The 22,670-nt window shown below is 44.8% G+C and overlaps 1 protein-coding gene across 16 annotated transcripts in view; it reads right to left on the minus strand.

Annotated features, from left to right (window-relative positions):
- Window positions 1–22,670, minus strand: part of MSI2 (musashi RNA binding protein 2) — a 388,040-nt gene that overhangs the window by 163,022 nt on the left and 202,348 nt on the right. For all 16 annotated transcript variants that reach the window (XM_030536737.1, XM_030536749.1, XM_030536747.1 and 13 more), the window contains one exon: window positions 13,626–13,674. In XM_030536737.1, coding sequence (XP_030392597.1) covers window positions 13,626–13,674 — 49 coding nt within the window. The remainder of the gene's footprint in view (window positions 1–13,625; window positions 13,675–22,670) is intronic.

Here is a 22,670-nt window from a genome sequence, read left to right on the forward strand (position 1 = left end):
TCCACCATTAGGGTTAAATGCTGGCCTACGTGGGAGGGGGGATAATTCAATTACAGTCTCCATTTGCTCTTTGGCCTCTCTGCTGACGCCGACATTAACAGGCGCAAACATCCCAAATATGAAGGGGCTATACATGATTTGGACACCTGTCCGTCAGGAGCTGGACCGAAACCACCAGCTCATTCTATATGGACCACCGAGCCGGCCTTGGCTGATCACAGCTTTCAGCTGCTCTCCACCTGGGACAGATTTGAACCCGATACCTCCTGATCTAAGGAAATGTTTATGAATAGAATGTCTATAAGTAGTTACGGTATAATATTATAATAATATTTAGAATAAATTAGAGTATATTATAAATGTACTAATATCAAATATCAATTCACCACAAAGCATAACCACAGCCTAAATAAGTATGCATAAAAGTGTGAATGACTGTTCAGCCATTCTTCCTTGCTTTGATATGGTCTGTAAACTGGGTGAAGATGCTCTATGCTGACGGGAAAGAGCTCTTCAGTTGGCATAATAAACCCACTTCCATGAAAGGCGGTAGCTACATTGGCAGGCGAAGCTCTCCCATGGACATAGCAATGTCCACATCTGCGCTTGGGTCAGTGCAACTTACATCGCTCAGCGGGGTGGCTTATTCACAGCCCTGAGCAACGTAAGTGGTAGTGTGTACAAGCCTAAGATTCATTTCCTAACCTTGCTTCAAAAAAGTAGGATGATGTGAGTGGCAGGAACTCTGCCAAAAAATTACACTAAATTAGCAAATGTAGGCGATATTTCTACTTCTTTTAAATCCAGGCTTTTTCTAAGCTGTTTTGGGACAATTTTTTTTTTAAGTGCACGTGACCTTGTTTTACTTGAAGCAGACAGCAATGAACCAATAATTTCAGAGATCCTTCATCATTTTTATGTATAAGATATAAAAAATGTCAATTGTAACTTCAGAGGTCAGTTACAAAAGTGAATTCCTGGCAGAGGTACAGAACATGAAAGGCTATTTTTCTCCTTAGAAAAACATTCTTCTTAGTCAAAACGTAGACAATATCCTACTAACAATCTCTCTCCTGTCTCCTTCAACAAGCAGAATGATTATACAAATTGCTTGTACCTGGACATTTATTTTTATGTACTGATATTCACTAGAAAGGGACGGTCGAAATGCCAAGAGCAGGGCACTCAAACTGGAAAGGAAATAGTAAATTATGCTTCTCTTTCCACATGTGTTTAAGTCTTATTGATATAAACAAGAAGTTCCCACGCATGCTAGAAGCACACAAAGAGCACATGAAAAGCAGCAATATATTTTCAGTCTGAATAATTTATTTTTAGATCAAAAACAACTGCACAAAAATTAAGTCTCCACAAGAGAACTGCGTCTGTCTCTACTAACAAGATTATTCTTAGCAATTTCAAGATGATACGCGTTACACAGCTGTACATGCCACTGTGCAATTTGGGTCCAATTTTCAAAAGAGCTCAGTTCCTCTTTGGCCCTTATTTAAACACTTAGATTATCCAAAGAGTTAGGTACACTGGGTCCTGAATATCTGGCCATAAATGCCACAATGGGAGCTGCTGGGCATGGAGCACTTTGGTAAACCTGGCCCTTGTTTAGGCACCAAAATGGAACTGAGCAAACTTGAAAAATCAAACCCCAATTGTGGGTGGCAAGCACTTGAAAATCTGGCACTTGAAGCATACATGTATGTTTCCCTAGTGTCTAGAATCTGCTAGTTCTGTCTAAAGGACTCCTCTCACAAGATGTACAAATGGTGAGAACTTTTTCTGCATCTTTGCAGAAGCCCATGTACAAATTTGATCCACATGTAAGGCTCCAGTGGAATAAATCTGTGGCAATTGGGAGATCTGTTAACCGCTACGAACATAACACTGTTTGCACCATCCAGAGAAGATGAAAGAGGCATAGGTCACCCTACCTTCTTGGATCATTCCAATGCACATGGGAGTAGTTAACTACTAAGGGCTTGTCTACATCAGAAAGTTGCAGCGCAGGTGAGGGAGTTACAGCGCTGCAACTTAGGAGGTGTACACATCTGCAGGGCACCACCAGCGCTGCAACTCCCTGTTTGCAGCGCTGGCCGTACTCCCGTTTTGTCTCGGGTGTAGAGGATCCAGCGCTGGTGATCCAGCGCTGGTAATCAAGTATAGACACTTACCAGCGCTTTTCTTGACCTCCGTGGAATAAGCAGGTATCCCAGCATCACCGAGGAAGCCTCTGGTAATCAAACTGGTCTCCTTCCCCAGCTTGCTCTCGCGTTCCCCGAACCCCGAGCAAGCAGGTCTCCTTCCCTGAGGTTTGCTGGGTGGTTCCGGGAACGCGAGAGCAAACCGCGGCGAAGCTGGTCTCCTTCCCCGGTTTGCTATCGCGTTCCCCGAACAAGCAGGTCTCCTTCCCTACGGTTTGCAGGGAGGTTCGGGGAACGTGAGAGCAAACCGCGGCGAAGCTGGTCTCCTTTCCCGGTTTGCTCTCGCGTTCCCCGAACCCCGAGCAAGCAGGTCTCCTTCCCTGCGGTTTGCTGGGTGGTTCCGGGAACGCGAGAGCAAACTGCGGCGAAGCTGTTCTCCTTTCCCGGTTTGCTCTCGCGTTCCCCGAACCCCGAGCAAGCAGGTCTCCTTCCCTGCGGTTTGCTGGGTGGTTCCGGGAACGCGAGAGCAAACTGCGGCGAAGCTGGTCTCCTTTCCCGGTTTGCTCTCTCGTTCCCGAACCCCGAGCAAGCAGGTCTCCTTCCCTGCGGTTTGCTGGGTGGTTCCGGGAACGCGAGAGCAAACCGTGGCGAAGCTGTTCTCCTTTCCCGGTTTGCTCTCGCGTTCCCCGAACCCCGAGCAAGCAGGTCTCCTTCCCTGCGGTTTGCTGGGTGGTTCCGGGAACGCGAGAGCAAACCGCGGCGAAGCTGGTCTCCTTTCCCGGTTTGCTCTCTCGTTCCCGAACCCCCGAGCAAGCAGGTCTCCTTCCCTGCGGTTTGCAGGGTAGTTCGGGGAACGCGAGAGCAAACCGCGGCGAAGCTGTTCTCCTTTCCCGGTTTGCTCTCTCGTTCCCAGAACCCCGAGCAAGCAGGTCTCCTTCCCTGCGGTTTGCAGGGTAGTTCGGGGAACGCGAGAGCAAACCGCGGTGAAGCTGTTCTCCTTTCCCGGTTTGCTCTCGCGTTCCCGGAACCACCGAGCAAGCAGGTCTCCTTCCCTGCGGTTTGCAGGGTGGTTCGGGGAATGCGAGAGCAAACCGCGGCGAAGCTGGTCTCCTTTCCCGGTTTGCTCTCGCGTTCCCCAAACCCCCCTTGAAGCCGCCCAACAGCGCTGCAGTGTGGCCACATCTAACACCACTTGCAGCGCTGGTTGCTGTAAGTGTGGCCACTCTGCAGCGCTGGCCCTATACAGCTGTACTAATACAGCTGTAACAACCAGCGCTGCAAAATTTTAGATGTAGACATGGCCTAAGAGAACTACACTGAGGGTTTTGTTGACACTTTAAAACCACTAATGCTACATTTAACAGCAGTGATTACAGTTTGGGAGAATCAATCACTTATAACCTCTCTCTCTCTTTCTCTCTCTCTCTGTGTCCTGTTGCTCAACATGGAACACTGAAAAACTATGCACTGTGTGCAACCCTGGCTATTAAATGGAGGACACATGAATAGCTTCAGCATACTCCAAAACAGTGCTTCTCAGTGCTTGCTAAAGTGTGTTTTGGTGTCTTCTTTGCAAGTGCAAAGTTAACAAGTCACCCTCTCTCATGCCCTCCTGACTCACTGTTAATAGTTTGGGGGAGAGACTTAGAAAGGCGAGTTGCCCCAGATTGATGAGAATCTTCATATACTGCATCCCACCCTCCATTTGCCTCAACTCTAGATTAAACATCTTGGCAGATAGTTAACAGGCTCCCCTGTCTTTTCTTCTGGACACCTTTCATCCATTGTTCCCTCCTCCCCTTTTCTAGCAGTCAACACCCACCCATCAATTCTTCTCTGCCTAGATAAATATGGCAAACAAGTCTCGCAAAAGCCACAACCACCATGGTTCTTGGGATCGCTCAGCACGGAGTCATGCAGCAAAAGCAAGTAAGCTCAGCCACAGTCTAGCTTCATTTGCTTGACACTCTAGGCAGCAAATTCGTATGCCTTATAGAGCACTCTTACATAATGAAGTTAGAAGGACATCATCTTGTGAGATTCTTTCCAACCCTCAAGATCAATAACTAATGCAGAACACAAGATTTTATCTGGGGTCTGCAAGGGCTACAAAATCAACTTTTTTCCAATTACTAAATCCTTTCACGATAAACTCAGTATTTTTCAATAGGTTCTATCAACTTCTATGGACTAAAGAATGCAATCTTCTAAAAAGTTTTGAGTATTTCTCTTTCTCTCTCCTTAGAGTGCAGAAAAAGCAGACTGGCAACATTTTCCTTCCACTAAGAAATGGCTAATATTATTATCAGCTAAGCTGAACCAGTAACTCCTGCTTTATAAGTATTAGCTCATCAGGTGCAAGTTGCTGCAATGAAATTACCAAACTAAAAAAAGAATCATTGCAAGCTATTATTATACTGCATGGGAATAAACCAGAGGATTGTTTTTCATCCAGTAATGCAAGGGCAGACCAGTCCATCAATTAAACACTTAAATGGATTTCTGCATCCTCCAATAAGTACAGGAAGGCAGATAAGGATGAAATGTAATACCTTTGGAATACTATTTTTATTAGACAGCATCTAGGAATGGACAGCCAGATAAGAGACCACCACTCGCAACAAAATGGTTAGCAAATCATGCTATTTTCATATTTTGGAGGTCCAACAGTGGTTATACCAGGTTATTGGAAATTGCCATGAGTGGGACTTCCAAAATTTCCCATAGACTTCAAATGAGAGCAGAGGTAGGCCAACGCTGAGCTGTTCTGAAAATCTACCCTGTATCACTGGTTAATATTGAGTATTATTTAGACTTAGTATTTAATGTTACACATCTAAACAAGTTACATTGTATTTATCATCCTTTCTAGAAAGAAACTGAATTTTAATATTTTTCCCCATTCCTTTGTCTCTGGTGTAGTAACTAGAGCAAATCACAACAGACATTTTATCAACTACTTCTCTTTTCCTTGTCTTTCTTGAGAATTAAGACTAACCCAAAAGTGGTTTCAAGGATTGCTATTCACACTGCCACTGCACAGTCCTGCATTGTAAACAGGTTTCAAAATCCAATCAGAACGTAATAACTGGTAAAATCTGGGGTGCTTTATACAGGATCGATATAGCAGAACCCTCTTCATTACAACAACCCGGTAGACAACTTACCAGCCTGATTAGGAGTGGCCACTTGTTCAAATAAAAGGTGTCTGCAAAGACTTAATGACATAAAACAAGAATAAAGATGATTCACTGCATTTCATTTAAGGTGATATTTGTTCCTCCTTTTCACCTTTAGTGGCAGACAAAGATCCAGAGTTTAGCACGTAGTATCTATATAGCATCTGCTCAAGCAGCAAAATGATTTTGCACCAGCCAACTGCTTCCCCCATTAGGAGAAATCTGAGCTAATACTGTTTCAATTAAGTATTAGTTATTGCCATTCACTACCACTAGGATAAAGTCAGTTCTCTGGGAAACAGCTTGGTAAGTTTGTGGAGCTGATCCTCCAAGCTGTTGAATGCTCCTGTAAGTTGTGGATCATCCGCAACTCCCTGGTCAACTGAAGTGCTCAATGCCACACAAGATGGAGACCCAAGTCCAGTTTAAGTGGCCTATACTGGAAATGGCAAGATCTCTTTCAATGGGCATTTCAGCATCTGTTAGTCCTGAACAAATGGCTGGGTCTTCACTTCCCAGTCCTTAGGACTCTTTCAAACAATTCACGTAAGGACGTTAATATGAAGAGACACGCTATTGAGTGTATACAGTAAAACAAGACTATAAAAAAAATCAAAGCCAATAAAATAAAAATATCACAGAACTGCTAAAATCTTGTTGCTTCCCTTGCTCCAGGTAAAGGGCTCCCCCTTCCCCAGTTTGCATTAAGGGACTGGGGCTTTTTAGAAACTAAGGTGCCCTCTGTCTGCATAGCCCTTAACTTCAGTAGTCATGAAACTTTTCTTCAGATGAGATAACGGAAAGTTGTTTTTGACAGGACAATCCATCCTCTAAGGGCTTATCACTCAGGCTCGCACCTGATAACACAGGGCTACCAAACACAATATTCCATCTTCCCCTGAAGTGTATATAAAAATAGCTGAATTGGAGCTGTTAAAGCACAAACATAAATGTTTCCCAGCGCCCAGGTGGTTTGGAAAGTGCTTACGGCAGCACAGTGCCACATACAGGAGACGCATCAAGGATCACCTTGAGATCAGAATGGAAAGGCACAAGGAGAATCTTGACTGCAGGACACAAGGGAAGACAAACTCATCACAGTTTGTTTTTTTAACACTACACTGCAATCTCCCCCTATCCCCACAGTGGCGCCCAGCAGAGCAGCACTACCCTACCAGGTAGAGTTAATCCTGGGATTTGGGCAGCAGATAATCCTGTGAAGAGACTGCCATTGGAGTCAGCAGGCAAGAGCAAGGGTCGATATACATGGGATGTGTGTGCAGAGTCAGACCACTGGTCCTAGAGAGGACTAGAACCCAAGACCTTTGGGTTCAAAAACAAAAGCCTCTGCCATTTGAACTAACAGAGCAGCTCCAAAAGCTGCCTAGAGAGTATAGCTTTTATCTTCTTTCTGAGTCAGCCACTAGAGGGCAACAAAATCCTACAGACTTCACCCAACACATTATAGTTGTGCAGTCTGGTTATGCTGCAAGATGATGCATTCCTTTGGATATCAGGATTCTACCTACTGTGCTCCCGACCTATAAATGCCAGGAAAGGGCAAAGACTACAGCCTTTGAGGTAGAAGAGGAAGTAACTTTCATGAATTACCAAATGTAAATCTCAGACAGAGTACGTAAACAATAAAAATCCCAGAGTAGGAGCCTGAAAACTGAAGCTGCAAATGCCTCAAGAAAGAAAGTACTGAATCCATATTAATTTTGGAATACAACTCCTTGGGTCACCTGCTGTGTGTTGCATAAGCCACTTCTTAGTCTGTAGAGTTTAAGCAAAGAACGTGGAGAGTAGTGGGCAGAAAAATCACTGGAGCATGTTCAGTCTGGCTCAATCTCTGCCTTGCCGAGGAATTAGCCCTTTGGTGCTCCTTTAACTTTGTCATCCCACTGGACCAGGTCAGAGAGGAAACTTATCCCTCCTTGTGCCAAAGACAAGTCTCATGTAACATTGCTCTTAAACATCATAAGCAACTGAAGATCTTGACTGGGGAAGGGTATGTCATGTTTATGTTCAGGATGGCTGAAAAGAACAGGTTGGAAATATTCTCAAAATAAAGGAAATCACTTGGGGCTGGACTTCCAAAATTAGGTAAAGGGCTTGGACAAAGAGTTCACATTGATTTCTAATGGGATTTGGGTGTTCAAATTCCTCTGGTGGCTTTGAAAATCTCAGCCCTTCAAGTTTTTTTGTTTTTTAGTTTTGTTTTTGCTCAGTTGTTGGGTACTGCAATTTTAAATAGAAGTATTTTATGGAAGAGATAGTGGTGAGGGGGAAAAAGTTTATCTGCAAGTTTTTGTACTCCAGCAACCAGCAGTCACTAGGCTCTCTACGAAAGCAAACTGACACACAATGAATAATTTAGAAGGAGTGTGTCATAAGCTCAAGTCTCCTGATTCTGCCATAGAGACAGAGGTAGAGGCAACACGCTCAAGCCAGCGGTCCTAGTGTTCTAGGAAATCGGGCTTGGCCGCTATCCCCACACTAATTTCCAGGGCTTGTAGCACTTCTTGACTTTACTCAGAATACTCTAAACTTCTTGGCAGTCTCCCTAAACAAATGAGCTATACACATTACTCCAAGAAGCTGACACTTTTGTGGCTCAGACGATAACTGTATCAGTCAAGCAAGCTCGCACAAAGAGTAAACACAGGAACACTTAAGTGGGTAGAGTCTGAAAGACAAATTACATAAGCTGTTAAGATCTGTTTCCACTTGGGGGAAGAAATTATGAGCAATGTCAGGTTTTTATTTCCCCCCGTAACATGTTAAAGCAGAGAGGTGTTTGTAGTGTAACATCTATATCATACAGAGGGAGCCATATACTGAGAGACAGACATTTACTATTTAATACTACTGGAAATTCCCATTGAAAATAATCCTGAGTCAACTTTCAGAACACTGTACAAGCAATAAGGAATCTTCATCACTCCTGTGTGGCAGGTAAGAGCAAATTACCTAGTGATTCTGCTTCCTCTGTGATACCATCCATCTAGAATTCTCACTTTTGGGTTTTAAAACTCTAGCATGCTTGAAACCTCCAAGAGTCCTATAATGGTGGTATCTTTAAAGAAGTACAGTTATCACCTTTTACAGGTGAGAAAAGCAAGTCAGAATGGTTGTGTGTTGCCCAAGATCAGTGAGTCCGCTAAGATTAGAATTCAATAGTTTTTGGTGCTCATTCCCACAGATCACGCTACTTCAAGGAAAAACCAAATTATGCTGCCATTAAAGGCACATGCCAAATTTAAGACCTAGTTTCAAGTGTAAAGGAAATGAATAAAGCAAGAACTCTGGCTTTTAATTCCTACATCTCATGACTTTATAGGATTACATTTAGCATATGTTCCAGGCAATCGGTACAGAATATAAGGCTGGAAGGGAATGGATGGGCTGCACCCAAGATAAGTGGCTGTATAGTTGAGATGCTCATGGTCAGATAGCTAAGTGCTGGCTGCCTACCTACCTACAGTTTCCGCTAAACTGTTTCTCCTGTACATGGAGATAAGGAAATGAACAGGTCTTTGAGGCAGCTCACCCTTAGCCATGATTTGTTCTTTTAAAGAGATTGTGGATAGATTAAGAACACATGGGTTGCAAGAAGCACCACCCCACTCGCAATTCAGGACAGGCCTAGACACTCTCCTTTTTCCAGACTAGCCCAGGATCAATTCCCCCCAAGTCCGCTTCCCCCTTTATAGACACTTGCCTGGGCCTGGTTGAAATATTTGAAAAAAGGAAAAAAGAGCATTTCCCCCCTTGTTTCTTTGATCAACTATGGGCTGAATAAAATTTTGTTGAATGTTGAAATTTCAAATTTGGAGGGGTGGGCGGAGAGGGATTTTTTTTTTAATGATTTTTATGACTGGTTTCCTCTTCCCAAATAGCTCCGTTTGGTCTTTTTCTAAGGGGTTCTGTGTCTTCTCACTGTTTTTCACCGATTTAAAGAAAATAGATTGAGTCAAGTCAGCAGGAGTCCCTGATACGGACACACGTATAATAGTTTAGCTTGCGATCCACACGATCTAAACTGGGGCCATGTCTACACTGTGGCTGCTACAGCAGCATAGCTAGACCACTGTAATCCCATAGCATATACACAAACGGAAGTGGTTTGCCCATTGCTGTAGAAAATCCCCGTTCCCAAGTGACGGTAGCCTGGTCAATGGATGCACTCTCCAGTTGACCTAGCTGCAGCTGTTCCACAGTTTGGTGAGCATAGGTACGTTGTTCAGAGGTGTGGGTTTTTCACAGCCCTGAGTGCTGTACCGATGTCAACTTAGTTTTAGGTGTGGACCAGGCCTGATATTAACGCTTAATTGTGCTCTCTGCTCAGGAATTCCACTGATTTGGTTTCTAAAACTGATTTAAAGTTAAAATAGTGTAAAAACTGTGTATAGACCGGCCCTCGGTCCTTGAGCCTCCACTCAAGTGAAGCAGATAGCTGAGTAATTTGCTGCTGTTGAATACTTTCACTGCACTGATTGCCCCTCCACAGGGCCCTGATCTCAGAGATCCTGCCTTAATCCTTCCCTGAAAGCTGCGAATAGAGATTTAAAATCATTGGAAGAAAGGGCGGTTTTGTGGTTAAGACACTGAACAGGAAATTCAATGATCTGAATTCAGTTCCCAGCTCTATCATAGACTTCTTGGGTGAGACACTTCAGTTCTTCTGTGTACCAGTTCTCCATCTGCAATGTGGGAATAAACTGTATTCCTTTTCTCCCACGCTCTGTCTGTCTTGTCTATTTAGACTGTAAGCTGTTCAGGGCAGAGATTGTCTCTCACTTCGTGTTTATATAGCAACAGGCAGCCCTGGTCTCAGTTGGGGGCTCCAGGCATTACTGTAATATAAATAAATGAGTAATAATGGTCAATTGGCAATTTCAGCCTGGGGGAATATGAAGACCACAGCTGTGATTCCAGCTCCACAAACTTGTCTTCCCCTCCTGGTGGGCACAAGTCAATATTCAATCCCATTTGTTACATTGAGCAATCTTTGCTGGAAGGCAACACCAGAAACTCAAGGCTAACCAATAGATAGATGCAGATGTGATTGGAGGGAACTGGTTCTACTTGCACTTTGCTTAAGATGCAGGCAAGGGAAGGTGTCAATAGAAAGTTACTGTCATCTACCTCCAGGGCATTAATTAATCCTTTAAACAAGCAGCAAAGCCCAGTGCTTGACACCCACCCAAGTGCCTTCATTATTTCTATTTTACAAGGCACCATTATGCTGCCTGCAAGCAGCACACCAATTAATCCAAACCAGCCACAAAACATCCTCCCCATCCATCTGCATGTAGCCACTTTTTGGCTCTTGCCTTACACTGAGACTAGATCAGAAGCTCTTTGAGCACAGACCATCTTTTTGTTCTGGGTTTATGCAGCACCTAACACAATGGGGTCCTGATCCAGGATTAGGGCTCCTAGGTATTACTCCAGTACAAAAAAAATAGTACAACCACCACCACCACTCACTGCTTCCCCCTCCCAACATCTTCCCATGATGTTTTCCTGAGTTGTCAGACCTTCAGACTGAAAAACAGCTTAACCTGATCCAGTGAGACATGAAACATGCAGTTTTAGGAGGGGAGATGGAGGTGAGGGAATTATATTTATTCTAGCACTGACATCCAAGTCCCTCATAATTGGGGTGCATTCGCCCCACTCCTTCATTAAGGATAATTAGACCAAATGGCTCCTTAAATATCTATGAAATGCATCCTTATTACTTGCTTTAAGGACGCTTGGCTCAAAGTGATACACTGAGATTCCCAGAGCACTTGTTTCCCATGCATCCCATACATTCTTACCCCAAACCACTGAGATTCTATAAATTCCAGACTCCTATCAGCAAAGCAAAGAACTCAGGTCAAAGGTGCAAATGAAATGAGGAAACTATGGAGTGAGATTTTCTAAAGCGCTCAGCACTGACCTAACCGCCAACTGACCTGGAAAGCAGCTGAGTTAGGGTGATGCTGGTGGCATGGAAAATCCTATCCTAAATTACAGGATCTAACCACAAAGGGCCACGTTTGCATTCAAAACTGGCAATCACGCATGCCAGAGCAATTGTTATCTCCCTGCCTCATCTCTTCCTACTCCCTAATCTCCCAGTCACCCTTCACTCCACACAGTTCCCATGTCCTCCTTCACTCACTTCTCAGTCCACGCCATCTTCCAAGCATGAGGGACAGCCAACATATCCCAAGTATCCTCCCTTTTCCTGCAAGCCCATTTATTCCATTCATCATGCAGCCTTGTCTGCGCATGGTGGCAAGTCCCTTAAAGCAGGGATTCCACCTTTTATCGGGCATGAAATACCATGTCCATAACAACTCTAAAATAATAATAAAAAAAAATAATCAAGTCCACATGCAGACTGGTGTCCACCATTTGTGTTACCCAGCCAAGTGCATGTCAGTATTTTGAAGGCACCATCCAGGCAAGGCCTGATTTTGGAAAGGCTCCTGCATCTCCCCTCCCCAGGGGCAGCTCTATGTATTTTGCCACCCCAAGCACAGCAGTCAGGCAGTCTTCAGCGGCGCACCTGCAGGAGGTCCACTGGTAACGCGGATTCAGCAGGAAGTCCACCGGTGCCATGCCTTCAGCGTATCCGTCGCCAAATTGCCACCAAAGATGCAGGACCAGCGGATCTCCCGCAGACATGCCGTCGAAGGCAGCCTGATTGCCACCCTCATAGCAACCGGCAGGCACCCCCCTGCGACTTGCTGCCTCAGGCACGTGCTTGGTGTGCTGGTGCCTGGACTGTCCCTGTCCCTCCCATCTGTTTCCAACTCTGTTTCTCTCCCTTCAGCGGTGATGTGTCAAACAGAGATCATAAACCGAACCTAGGCAGCAGGAAGAATACATGGAAATGAAAGCACACACTTCAAAACTGACATCAAGTGAGAACACGTTTCCCTTCCTCTCCTCAGAGGGAAGGCAGCTAAGTTGGAAAAAGGCCCATTGGCCCATGGAAGTTACTTAGGGAGCATTTTGCAAACATTTGGTAGCAGCTTCCCCCCACAGTGGCCAGTACAAGGAGGAGACAAGATAAGCCCAAAGACTGTTCTCATTCTGCCTTGAAAATGGGCCCCTTGGTGTTAGACTAGCAGGGCAAGAAGCTGAGAGAGTCTCAGAGGAAATGCAGACTGAGAGGTGAAACGGTTAAGCAGAGAAGATGGGAGATGGAGGGACTGAAGGAGGGAGGAAGAATCAAAGAAGATCTAAGTGCCATACTGATGCTTTGCTGTGCACGTGGTCAGTGTCCTGTACTGTAAATACATCCAGCCTCCAGTTCCCAAGCTGTAACTGATGACTATAAAGGAGAGGGAGCATTTTGGAACACAGTCTCTGAGCACCAGCATGGGGGGGGGGGGAGGTGGAAGGGGGAAGAGGCTGTGAAAAGATCACAGTGGGCTAAAGGGTGCCAGGTGTCTTACTTCTAAGAAAAAAATGAACCTCTAATACTGGCATCATCGATTTGCACATCCAGCCATACTTCTAGTTGCTAGTATAAGACTTGCACATGCGTTCAAGTGTGCACAGGTTTCATGAGTGGGGGGAAGCCGATTGGCAATTTGGCCCAATCTGGTCTAGCTACACTGAAATAAGGGAATTGCAAGTTAAGGTTCTTGCGCATCCTCAAGTGTAAACAGGCATCACAGGCTCATGCAGATATCTGCTATCGGGTCTCAGAGTATGTCACATGTCCGAAACATGGAGAGGCCTGAGTGAGTGTTTATCCCCTTAGTACTGAAGGCTGGACTCACTTGCCCTACATCTTTGTTGGGCGAGAAGAGGGGTAACCAGGGAGAAAACTTTAAAAATTTCTTCCAGCTCTAAATGTTACTCTGTCCCATTCCATCTCAGCATCAGATGCCTAATGATCCCCCCAGCCTGCCATACTTTTATCTCCACATAAGGCCACATATGCCAGCAATCATCCTTTCACTAAAGTCAAGCTGAATAGAACTTTCTTTGGGCCACGAAGACAGGACTCTGTCAAGTGGCCAGAAGAGTTGTCACTGTTGAGAAATCCAAGCTATCCCCAGACACACACAAAAACCGAGGCCCAAGTACGCCCAGCTCCGCGTGATCACAGCACATGGGGAGGCAGCTCAGATCCCAGTCTCCTGGCACAGCAGCACTGATCACTGCTGTTGGGGCCACCGGGCCAGCCAGACCTACAGTGTTACATTCACCACACAGAGTTTTTGCATTTGCCAATTATAAAATGTGGCATCTGAACTCAGATGCTCTCTCTTACCTCTATGCCGGTTGGTAGTCTTGTCAAACATAAGCATGGCATCCTCTACCTGCAAGACAGAAGAGGTGTGTTTTAGTATATTTGCTACAAGGTTAACGAAGACATGCAAACAAATCCGGTACTGGGGAGGCAAGGCTGGGGTAGTGGCAGGGTAAATTCAGGTATGGTAGGCCACATGGATTCATCATATCTCATTTCCTTTGCCTGGAGTTAGCTCTTTCTTTTGGAAACCTGCCACCGTCAACACAAAGCCTTGCTGGCATTTGATCCTAGAGGGAAAATGCACTTTTAAAGTTTTATTGCCCTAAAAAGCACAAACATCCAAGTTGCTTTTTTTCCTCCATTGTTCTTCTGAGGCAGCTGGAGAGAGATAAGGAGGGGCCCCAGAGTCACTGATGCAAATCAAGCCCATGACTTCTCCAGCGGCTATCAGTGTGCTGGATGGAATTAGAAGATTTCAAAAAGTATGTGTGGGGCAAAATCTGGTCAGCCAAAAAGGTATTCAGAGGTTTTCAAGAGGTCTTTTGAAAAGCAACTGGAGGAACGGAGGGGGACAGAGGTTTAATTTGCATCAGGTTTGGCATTTCCACTTCAGAAGAGAGGGCTGCCTGATGAAATGTATTGAAGTGCAACAAAAATCACTTTCAAGTTTCATCACTCTTTGCATGATTTATTCCACCTACATTTAATCTGTGCAGCCACACCTAAATTTTACACTTATTTTTGACTGAGGCTGTGCGGGGATTTCTTTTTGAGTATATTGTATTTTAAACTGTTCAGAGACTCCAGAACTTCAGCAGGATACTGCTGCACTCTTATGGAAAAGTCCTGTAGAATTTAACAGAAAATTATAACCTTTGAATAGATCGTTTTAACTATTATTTAATAAAGAAGTATCTCTCTGCTTTAGAAGAGATGATGGTAAAAAAACAAACATACAAACTCCAAGCCACAGAATGGATCTCGTTCTTAATTCAACTCTATTTTTTTTAGAATAATTTCTATACTTGGGTTCATCCCGATTGAATTCTACCGAGGATTCCCCCCACCAAAAAAAATTTAACATGTTATCTACCCACTCATTTTAGAAAAACTGATTTCTTTGAAGAGTCACTCTGCAATGGCACCCACCCTGTAAAAATTACCATGCCGGTGATGCAGTTAGATGACAGTCCCCGAGGATAGCTCAATCTTGCATGCTTTACGCATGCACGGTGTTACAGGGCAGTAGCACAATTTTGGAGAGTGATTAAAAACACAGGGTGGATCTGTCCCTACTATTACAGCGTTGGAGGCAGCTTCCATGATACAGTAGAAGTCGCAAGGTGGTAAAACCTCAAACTGTGCTTAGACTCCTTTTAAACCCCATTTCAGCTAACACTGATGAGTCCCATTCACATTAGTTTGCACAAATATGTTGGAAACAGCCTGAGCTGAAAGGATGTAACATGCTTCCTTCATTCTGATATGTTTCATCCGCAGCATGCCTGGGACCTAAACCACTGGCACAATGAGAATCCAAATTAAGTATATTGTCCTGTCGCCCCACTCCCCTTCCTTATCTCATAAAAGAACATCACAAAACCAAAAAACAACACACAGGTGTCAGTCAGATTAGAGAGTAAATAGGGACAATTTTTCCCTAGCACTCATCTGTGCCCTGGAATTACTGTTTGATCAGTGATTGTTAAAATTCTCAAAGGCCTCAAGCACACAGGGATCAGAATCACGTTCAGCAGCTAGCCCAGTTTCTCTGAACGACATGCGTTCTCTTTTCTTCTCCTATAACCACCTTGTGCATCACCGGAGGAAAACTGTGTGCTGAACACCCCTTTGTCCCCATACTAGTTAGTCTACACAGTACAACTTTATGACACTTCTCACCACAAAATCTTTGTCCAAAATCCCAACCCCAGCCTGGAGAGGGCCCCCAGAGCTCATTTGCACTCTAAATACAAACAGAACAAGAGGCTCAATCCCACCACTGTTGTCTTCTGATCCAGACGCAACATAATTAGAATGTACAGTGTGGAACGGTTCTCACGACTGTAACCAGGCCAGAAGCCTCAATCCTCGACCAGGGGTGCCATTACAAAGTAATGCCTTGCACAGGGATTTGAATGGCTGTGGACACTTGAAGCCCAGGGTGAGTTTCTCCAGCCATGGGGAGCCTGTGACCCAGGCTAACAGAGCATGATTCTTTAGCCTGCGGTAGCAGCTCGACCAACACAGAGGCTAAAGTTTGTGTTGTTTTAAAAGGCTTCTTTGGTAGCTAGGAAACAAGGGCTGATCAAACAGGTGCCCAAAGGGCATCGCTCTGCAGCACTCATCAACAAGGGGAAAAACTCTGTGTCCAAAGGGAAAGTAATGCACAGGGTAATGTTGATCCTACTACACCTCATCCATACCCCAGATGACAGCACTAAGTTGATTAGCACAGTGCTGGTCTCTGTGCACTGTTAATTCCCCAAACTCCTCCTTCTTTACTGAGCAACAGTTTACTAGAGGTGTTGGAAATACACATCCTTCTTTAGAGGTGAATTACAGAAGGAAAAAAAAATGTACAGGCCCTTTACTTATTTCTCCCCATCTCCACTAAAAATATCACGAGGGACAAGATCTGGACTAGAGCTGTGCAAATTACAGATTTCATTCGGGTTGAAAAGAAAAAAAATGGTTTAGGGTCAAACTAAAACATAAAAACAAAATTAATTTCCGGCTTAATGAAATACTTAGGTTGGATTTTAAGTACTTTTTAATGTTTTATTTTTTAGAAGACATCTGAAAAAAATCAAGATGTTTCAATTTTTTAGTTTTTTTTTTTAATAAAAACCAAAATAGTTCATTGAAACTGACATGAATTAGTGAAACGTTTTGGTGTTGCTGAATCTGCATTTTTCTCTGTAAAAGAGCTGTCCATAAAAAATTTCACTCCGCTCTGATCCTGACTTCCCTTTTGCTGTGCAACTGAGGCCTGGCCTACACTTACAGAGCTGCAGTGCTCAGGGAAGATGTTGGCTATGCCAACGGGAGAGCTCTTGTCAGTGTAGGTATGCCAGGTCCCTGAGAGGTGGTAGTTATGTTGATGGGAGAAGCCCTTCTATCAACACAGAGCCGTCTACACCGGGAGTTAGGCGGTGAAATGGCATCGCTCACGGGGTTGGATTTTCCAAACCCAAGTGACGTTGTTATACCCACATAAGTTTGAAGTGTAACCCAGGGTTAAGAGAGTCTTGTCAGGCAGGACTTCAATAGGCTAAAACCTGAGCTGCAGCTTTCAACAGCCCTTTCCCTCTTCATCTGTGGATGACAGGAGTGACAACACAGGCTTCAGACTATTGTGCAATCATCATCTCACTTCTCCAAGCACTGCCCAAATCCTGATGAGAGAGGAGGGATGATCTTGGAACTGGACTGGCGCTCAGGAGATGCAAATGTAGTTCCTGGTTCAGCCATGGACTTGCTGTGTGTCCTGGGGAGAGAGACTTCAACTCTGTGCTTCAGTTCCCCATCTGTCAAATGGAAATTGACGATGTGTTCTCTCTCGCCCTTAGAGTGACTTCGATGGGAGTTAGGCACCTAATTACCTTTACAGATCTGGTCCAAAGCTTCTGCTATGTGTTCGCACAGCACCTACCACAATGAGATCTAGGGCTTGGTCAGGGTTTTTAGTGGGCAAATAAATAACAGTAACACTGAGACTTCCTGGGCTGGGCTGGGGGAGATTTCTGCTACTTGGGGTGGAAACCATGTGAGCTCAACCATCTTCGTGAGCTTTGTGCTTTGTTCACACTGGGAACAGGACTGTAAAAGTTTTGGCTCAGAAGCAAAACCACAAAAAAAAAAGAGAGTTACAGATCTAGGGGTTCGACTCTGAAACCCTGCAAAATTCAACGGGGTGAATCAGTTCTGTTGGAGCTGAGTTTCTGAGTTAAAATATACCCTCAGAAAGCAGCAGTGTGTTTTTAAGCCAGCTAGTGCACTTTCAGCAATGCCTAATTGGTTATCTTTTCTGTTTCCTAAGGTCAGAACATTTTATCTCCGTCTCTGCCCTTTCTAAGTTAATTCCACCCCACATTATTTTTAGGGCAGCCATTGTAACAGAAGAATAGCCTCTTTCCTCCACAGTCTGGTGACACAATAGGATTTCTCAATGACTCCTGAATAGATAAAGTGCAATGGCCAAAAAAAAATTCTATTAACGCTTTACAAAATAAAACATCTAAGAGTCGGTTAGACAGGGGAGAGAGAAAAATCAATATGGATAAGGCTGCGCACTTAGAAAAACTTTTCACCAGTTGCAAAAGTAAAAGGGAAGAGGGAGAGGTAAAGGGAAAGAGAGGGAAGAAACTTATTAATTCAGAAAACCTATCAATGCTATGGAAATCTGGCAGAACAGCAAGAACTGAAACTAGAAGAATTTGAATATACAAAGGGCTGAATAGAATGAAAAAACCTCACACTGCTTCACATACACAGCTTGTTTCTCACGGTTCTCTGTGAATCAAACACAAGTGGCTTGTTTACGTCTCTAACAAGGAGAAATAAGGGACACAGTAAGGGTAACCGGTAGTAAACCCAGTAGTAAGCATATTGTTCTCTCTCTATTTCGGGAGATGAGGGGGATAAAAGATTTGCACAAATGAAACTCAAGTAGGTTTGGTTTCTATGCCCAGTAAAGATCCATGAGTTAACCCTTTGGTTCACCCTGGGATTTCTCCTGTTCAACTATATTACGGGTGGCTGGATGCAGCAAATCTTCCAGATCTTGGTTCAAAACATGCAACCACTAACTTATCTTAAAAGTAAGGAAGTTTGTCTAGTGGTGAGAGATGAGACTGGAAGACAGGACTCCTGTCTTCTATTCTTAGCTGTGATACTGCCTTGCTGTGTGACCTGATCAAGTCACCAGTCATAATCAGTTTCATCTGTTGACCTCACCTTGCTTTACAGAGGTGAAAGAATAATTATCTCCACTTTACAGATGGATAAATCAGGCAGGGAGGTGCAGTGACTTACCAAAGATAAACTACAGACCTACTGTGCAGGGCTTTTTGTGAGGCTGACAATGTTTGTTCACTGTTCGGAGATCATTAGTAAAAAAGCGCTATAGAGGGATAATGTAACAGTACTATAATATAATTAGCTAAAGCACTTGCTTTTTTACCTGTATTGTAAAGCGCCTAGTGTAACCCACCGACCGGTGTATATTACATAACCCTCAACTACAAAGCCTGGATCTTTAGCTCAAGCTGTAGAGAGTAATGATTTTAGTTACAGGCATCCCCAGTTCAATCCTGTGTTAGGTACGGTGGCTATCACATAAAGATGCTCTTTGGGAACAAGATAAAAAATTCTCAGCTACACATAGCTGAAATTGCAAAAGTGTTCAGAGTTTTACAAGGCTTTTATTGTGAAGTAAAACACTTCTCACCCCCAGAGAACCTGCCTTCACAGAGCAAGCGTGGGAGAGTGGCCTTTGACATGCGCTCTGATGGTCCGTGCTTGAACTCAGTCAGTCTGAGAGCACATCTACACTGTGTTCTTAGCTCAGGTTAGCTAACTCAGGTTAAAACCTGAGAAGACATGGCAGCTCGACTTAACTCAGGTTAGCCGCTTGCATTAATGCCTATAGATCAGCCTGGGTTTGAGCTTGAGCTGCTCACCCAAGTTAAAAGCCAAGTTGCTGTGTCTTCTCTGCTATTTTAACCCGAGTTAGCTAACCTGAGCTAACACCACACTGGTTTTGTGGTGTAGAAAGTTCCAAAGTCCCTCAGCTGAAACTATCTGCCCCCAACCCCTTCATGTTTAAATCTAGGGACTATTAACTTGGCATTTCAGCTAACCTCAAATGCTGTGGAGAGAGGAGGCCTTGCTCTTCCTGTCTCTGCTCTGATGCAGTAAGTGGGAGCCATTTTACTGTGGATAATCAGAAGAAAAGATTCTTATTCAAAGCCTGAGGAACTGGGCATTTAACAATGGAGCTTTATGGAGAAGTTTGGTGAAGAGCGAATAGGAATCCAGGCAGGAAAAAGAGAACAGTTCAAAATAGAACAGGTGATTAAGAGGCCAGAAAGTTGAACCATCTGACGGGTGCTCAGTGGCTGTTATGAAAAACGCATTTGTCTGATTTGCTGTGGGCAGGTGTTTGTATTACAAAACCACCACTGCAACTGGTGCCCTTCCTTGAAGGCAATAGGGATGTCAAAGTATAAATGTACGAGGAAAGTAAGCTCCTTTCTCACCCCTTCAAACAGGGTTGAGATGCATCAGGGAGAAGAAAGCAGGGTTGCCAGGCATCCGGTTTTCGACCGGAATGCCCTGTTGAAAAGGGCCCCTCACGTCTCTGGTCAGCACAGCTGACTGGTCCACTAAAAGTCTGGTTGGCCACACTCGCCAGCTCCGCATGGCTCCCGGAGCGGCCAGCATGTCCCTCCAACTCGTAGCACAGGGGCGGCCAGGGGGGCTCCGCACACTGCCCCTGCTCTCGGCGCAGGCTCTCCCCCGAGCACCGGCTCTGCATCTCCCATTGGCCAGGAACCACAGCCAATGGGAGCTGTGAGGACGGCACCTGCGGGCAAGGACAGCGCACAGAGCTCCCTGGCTCCTCCTCCTAGGAGCCAAAGGGACATGCCGGCCACTTCCGGGAGCTGCCTGAGGTAAACGTCACCTGAAACATGCATCCTTCATCCCCCTCCCACACCCCAACCCTAGGTTGGAACCTGCACCTTAACTACTTGCTCCGGCCCTAAGCCCCCTCCTGCACCCAAACTCCCTCCCAGAGCCCCCACCCCAGCCCCTTGCCCCAGCCTTGACCCCCCCCACGCTCCAAACCCCTAGGCCCCAGCCAAGAGCCCCCTCCTGTACCCCAACCCCCACTCGGTGAAAATGAGCGAGTGAACGAGGGTGGGGGAGAGCAAGCGATGGAGGTAAGGGGGATGGAGTGAGCGGGGACGGGACATCTGATAAGGGGCCGGGCAGGACAAGAGTGTTCAGTTTTCTGCAATCAAAAAGTTGGCAACCCTAGGAGAAGCCCAAATCCTAAGGGTTTATGTCCCCTCAGCTTTGTGGGGACAGAAAGGAGTGTTGTCCTGGGCTATCCTATCTGACACCTTTCAATGACACTAAGTTCTCTTTGAAGAATGAATAAGTAGGAAAAGAACAAACAATCACATCTCATGGACGGCTCATTTCTGAGCGCACCACCTCCAGGCAGATCACCTCCCTCGATTTTCATGCAGAAGTGCTTAACAAGAGGCTAGTCCTCCGAAAAAGGACTCAGCAATCTGAAGTGTTATATAAAAGAAAAACAGTAACATATACAACCAAAAACAATTATCCCCACATGGCTCGATGTGGCAGCTTAAGGAGCTGATTAATCCAAACTAATTAAGAGCAGCAAATGAGAGGGTATTACAAAACGCTCGCAAAGTCTCAGCACTTTCGGGGGGCAGGGGAGTGCCATATGACTCAAAAGATAATACTAGTAATAAATAAATGGATACTGAGGAGTCTGAAAGGACATCTTTTCACCCTTCATACACCCCCACATGCACCTACCTCAGCCCCTGAACAAAACTACAATAGGTTTCTTACATAAAGCTTAAGGTTTTAGTTTATTTAATGTTTCTTTTCAGTCTACCCAGGGCCCTGGGAAAGAGTGGGATACACTATCTTAATCACTGTCTGGAAGAAGGGAAAGGGAAAAAGGAAGGGGGGGAAAAAAGACCAGAAGAGCCAAAAGCTTTAATAATCCTAACAGCTCCTAGGGTTATTTAAAATACATCTGACCTGTTCACAAAAGGATCTACAGAGATAAATGTACTTGATATTTTTCACTTTAACAGCTGCATATATTTAAAGCAACAAAATGAGGATGACCTAAATAAAATGACTATTAAATGTACTTCAGGAGGCTCTGAATTGAATGCATTTGATTCTGCCCAGTAGAAGAACATACAATATTCTTCCTGAACTTCATTTTTCCTTCCTCATAAGGGTTTGTAACTCCTCTCACTTTTTTCCGTAGGGCAGGCCCAAACAGCCAAAGGAGATGTAACTTAACATGGACCATGTCCTAATGGGAAGATGGATTCCTTCCTCCTGCAAAGGCAAGGTGCTATTTTATAGCTCGCTCTCCAGTGGGATTTTCAAACAGCCTTAGTGTTGGCCAAATTCTCCTCCCATTGAAGTCAATGGTAACTTTGCTGGGGGCAGATTTAGACTGCAGGAAAATCTCACCCCTTTTCTTTGGCAGCTTTTATTTCTATGATCCTGACTTGAGCCTCGATTTAAAACCAATTGAAATCAACATGAGTGTCTCTATTGATTGCAGTGGGAAAAACAGAGCCTGTTTAATGATGCCCGTGAAACTCCAGCAATACCTCTTAAGATTTCTGCAGTTTGGGACTGCCAGGCACCATGCCACCAGGGAAGCTTGGGAGCAGAAGAACTGGGCTCAGGGTAAGGGGGTGAAAACTCCCCTCTCTTCCCAAAACCCACCCTCCCTCCAAAAAGAGGAGTGTTTTCTGAAGGAGGTTGTATAACATAAGTGGGCTGGGAAACCCAGCTGGCTCCAGCCTCTTGCTTTTTCAGGCTGAGATCTCATATATCTAATAGCCTCATCTCCTTCTCTCCCATCCATTGCCAGAAAAAAGCAGTAAAACACAAATGTAAATGTAAATAATCACCTGTACGCTCAGCACTCCCCCCTTTCCACCCAGGGGCTCGCCATGGGATAGAACCCGCCATCCAGCATGATCTTTAAGCGTATCCTTAACTCCAAGCACATGAGCAGTCTCACTGAGGAGACTGAGGAGCAATGACTTAAGCACACGCTTAAGCGCTGCTGAACTGGGGCTAATGACAGTGGATATAACTGAGCTGCAGCACCCAAAAGGAAGCAGGCACCAGCCAAGCATGGCAAGCGGATACCGTGGAACAGGGAAATTGCTGGAGATCTCCACTTTCATAGAGTTGGTGGCAAAATGCAGAGAAGTGGTTTAGTTAATGCAGTGAGGGAGACCAAGTTACAGATGGAAATCA

This window comes from Gopherus evgoodei, chromosome 17 (assembly GCF_007399415.2).
Source record: "Gopherus evgoodei ecotype Sinaloan lineage chromosome 17, rGopEvg1_v1.p, whole genome shotgun sequence".
NCBI lineage: Eukaryota > Metazoa > Chordata > Testudines > Testudinidae > Gopherus > Gopherus evgoodei.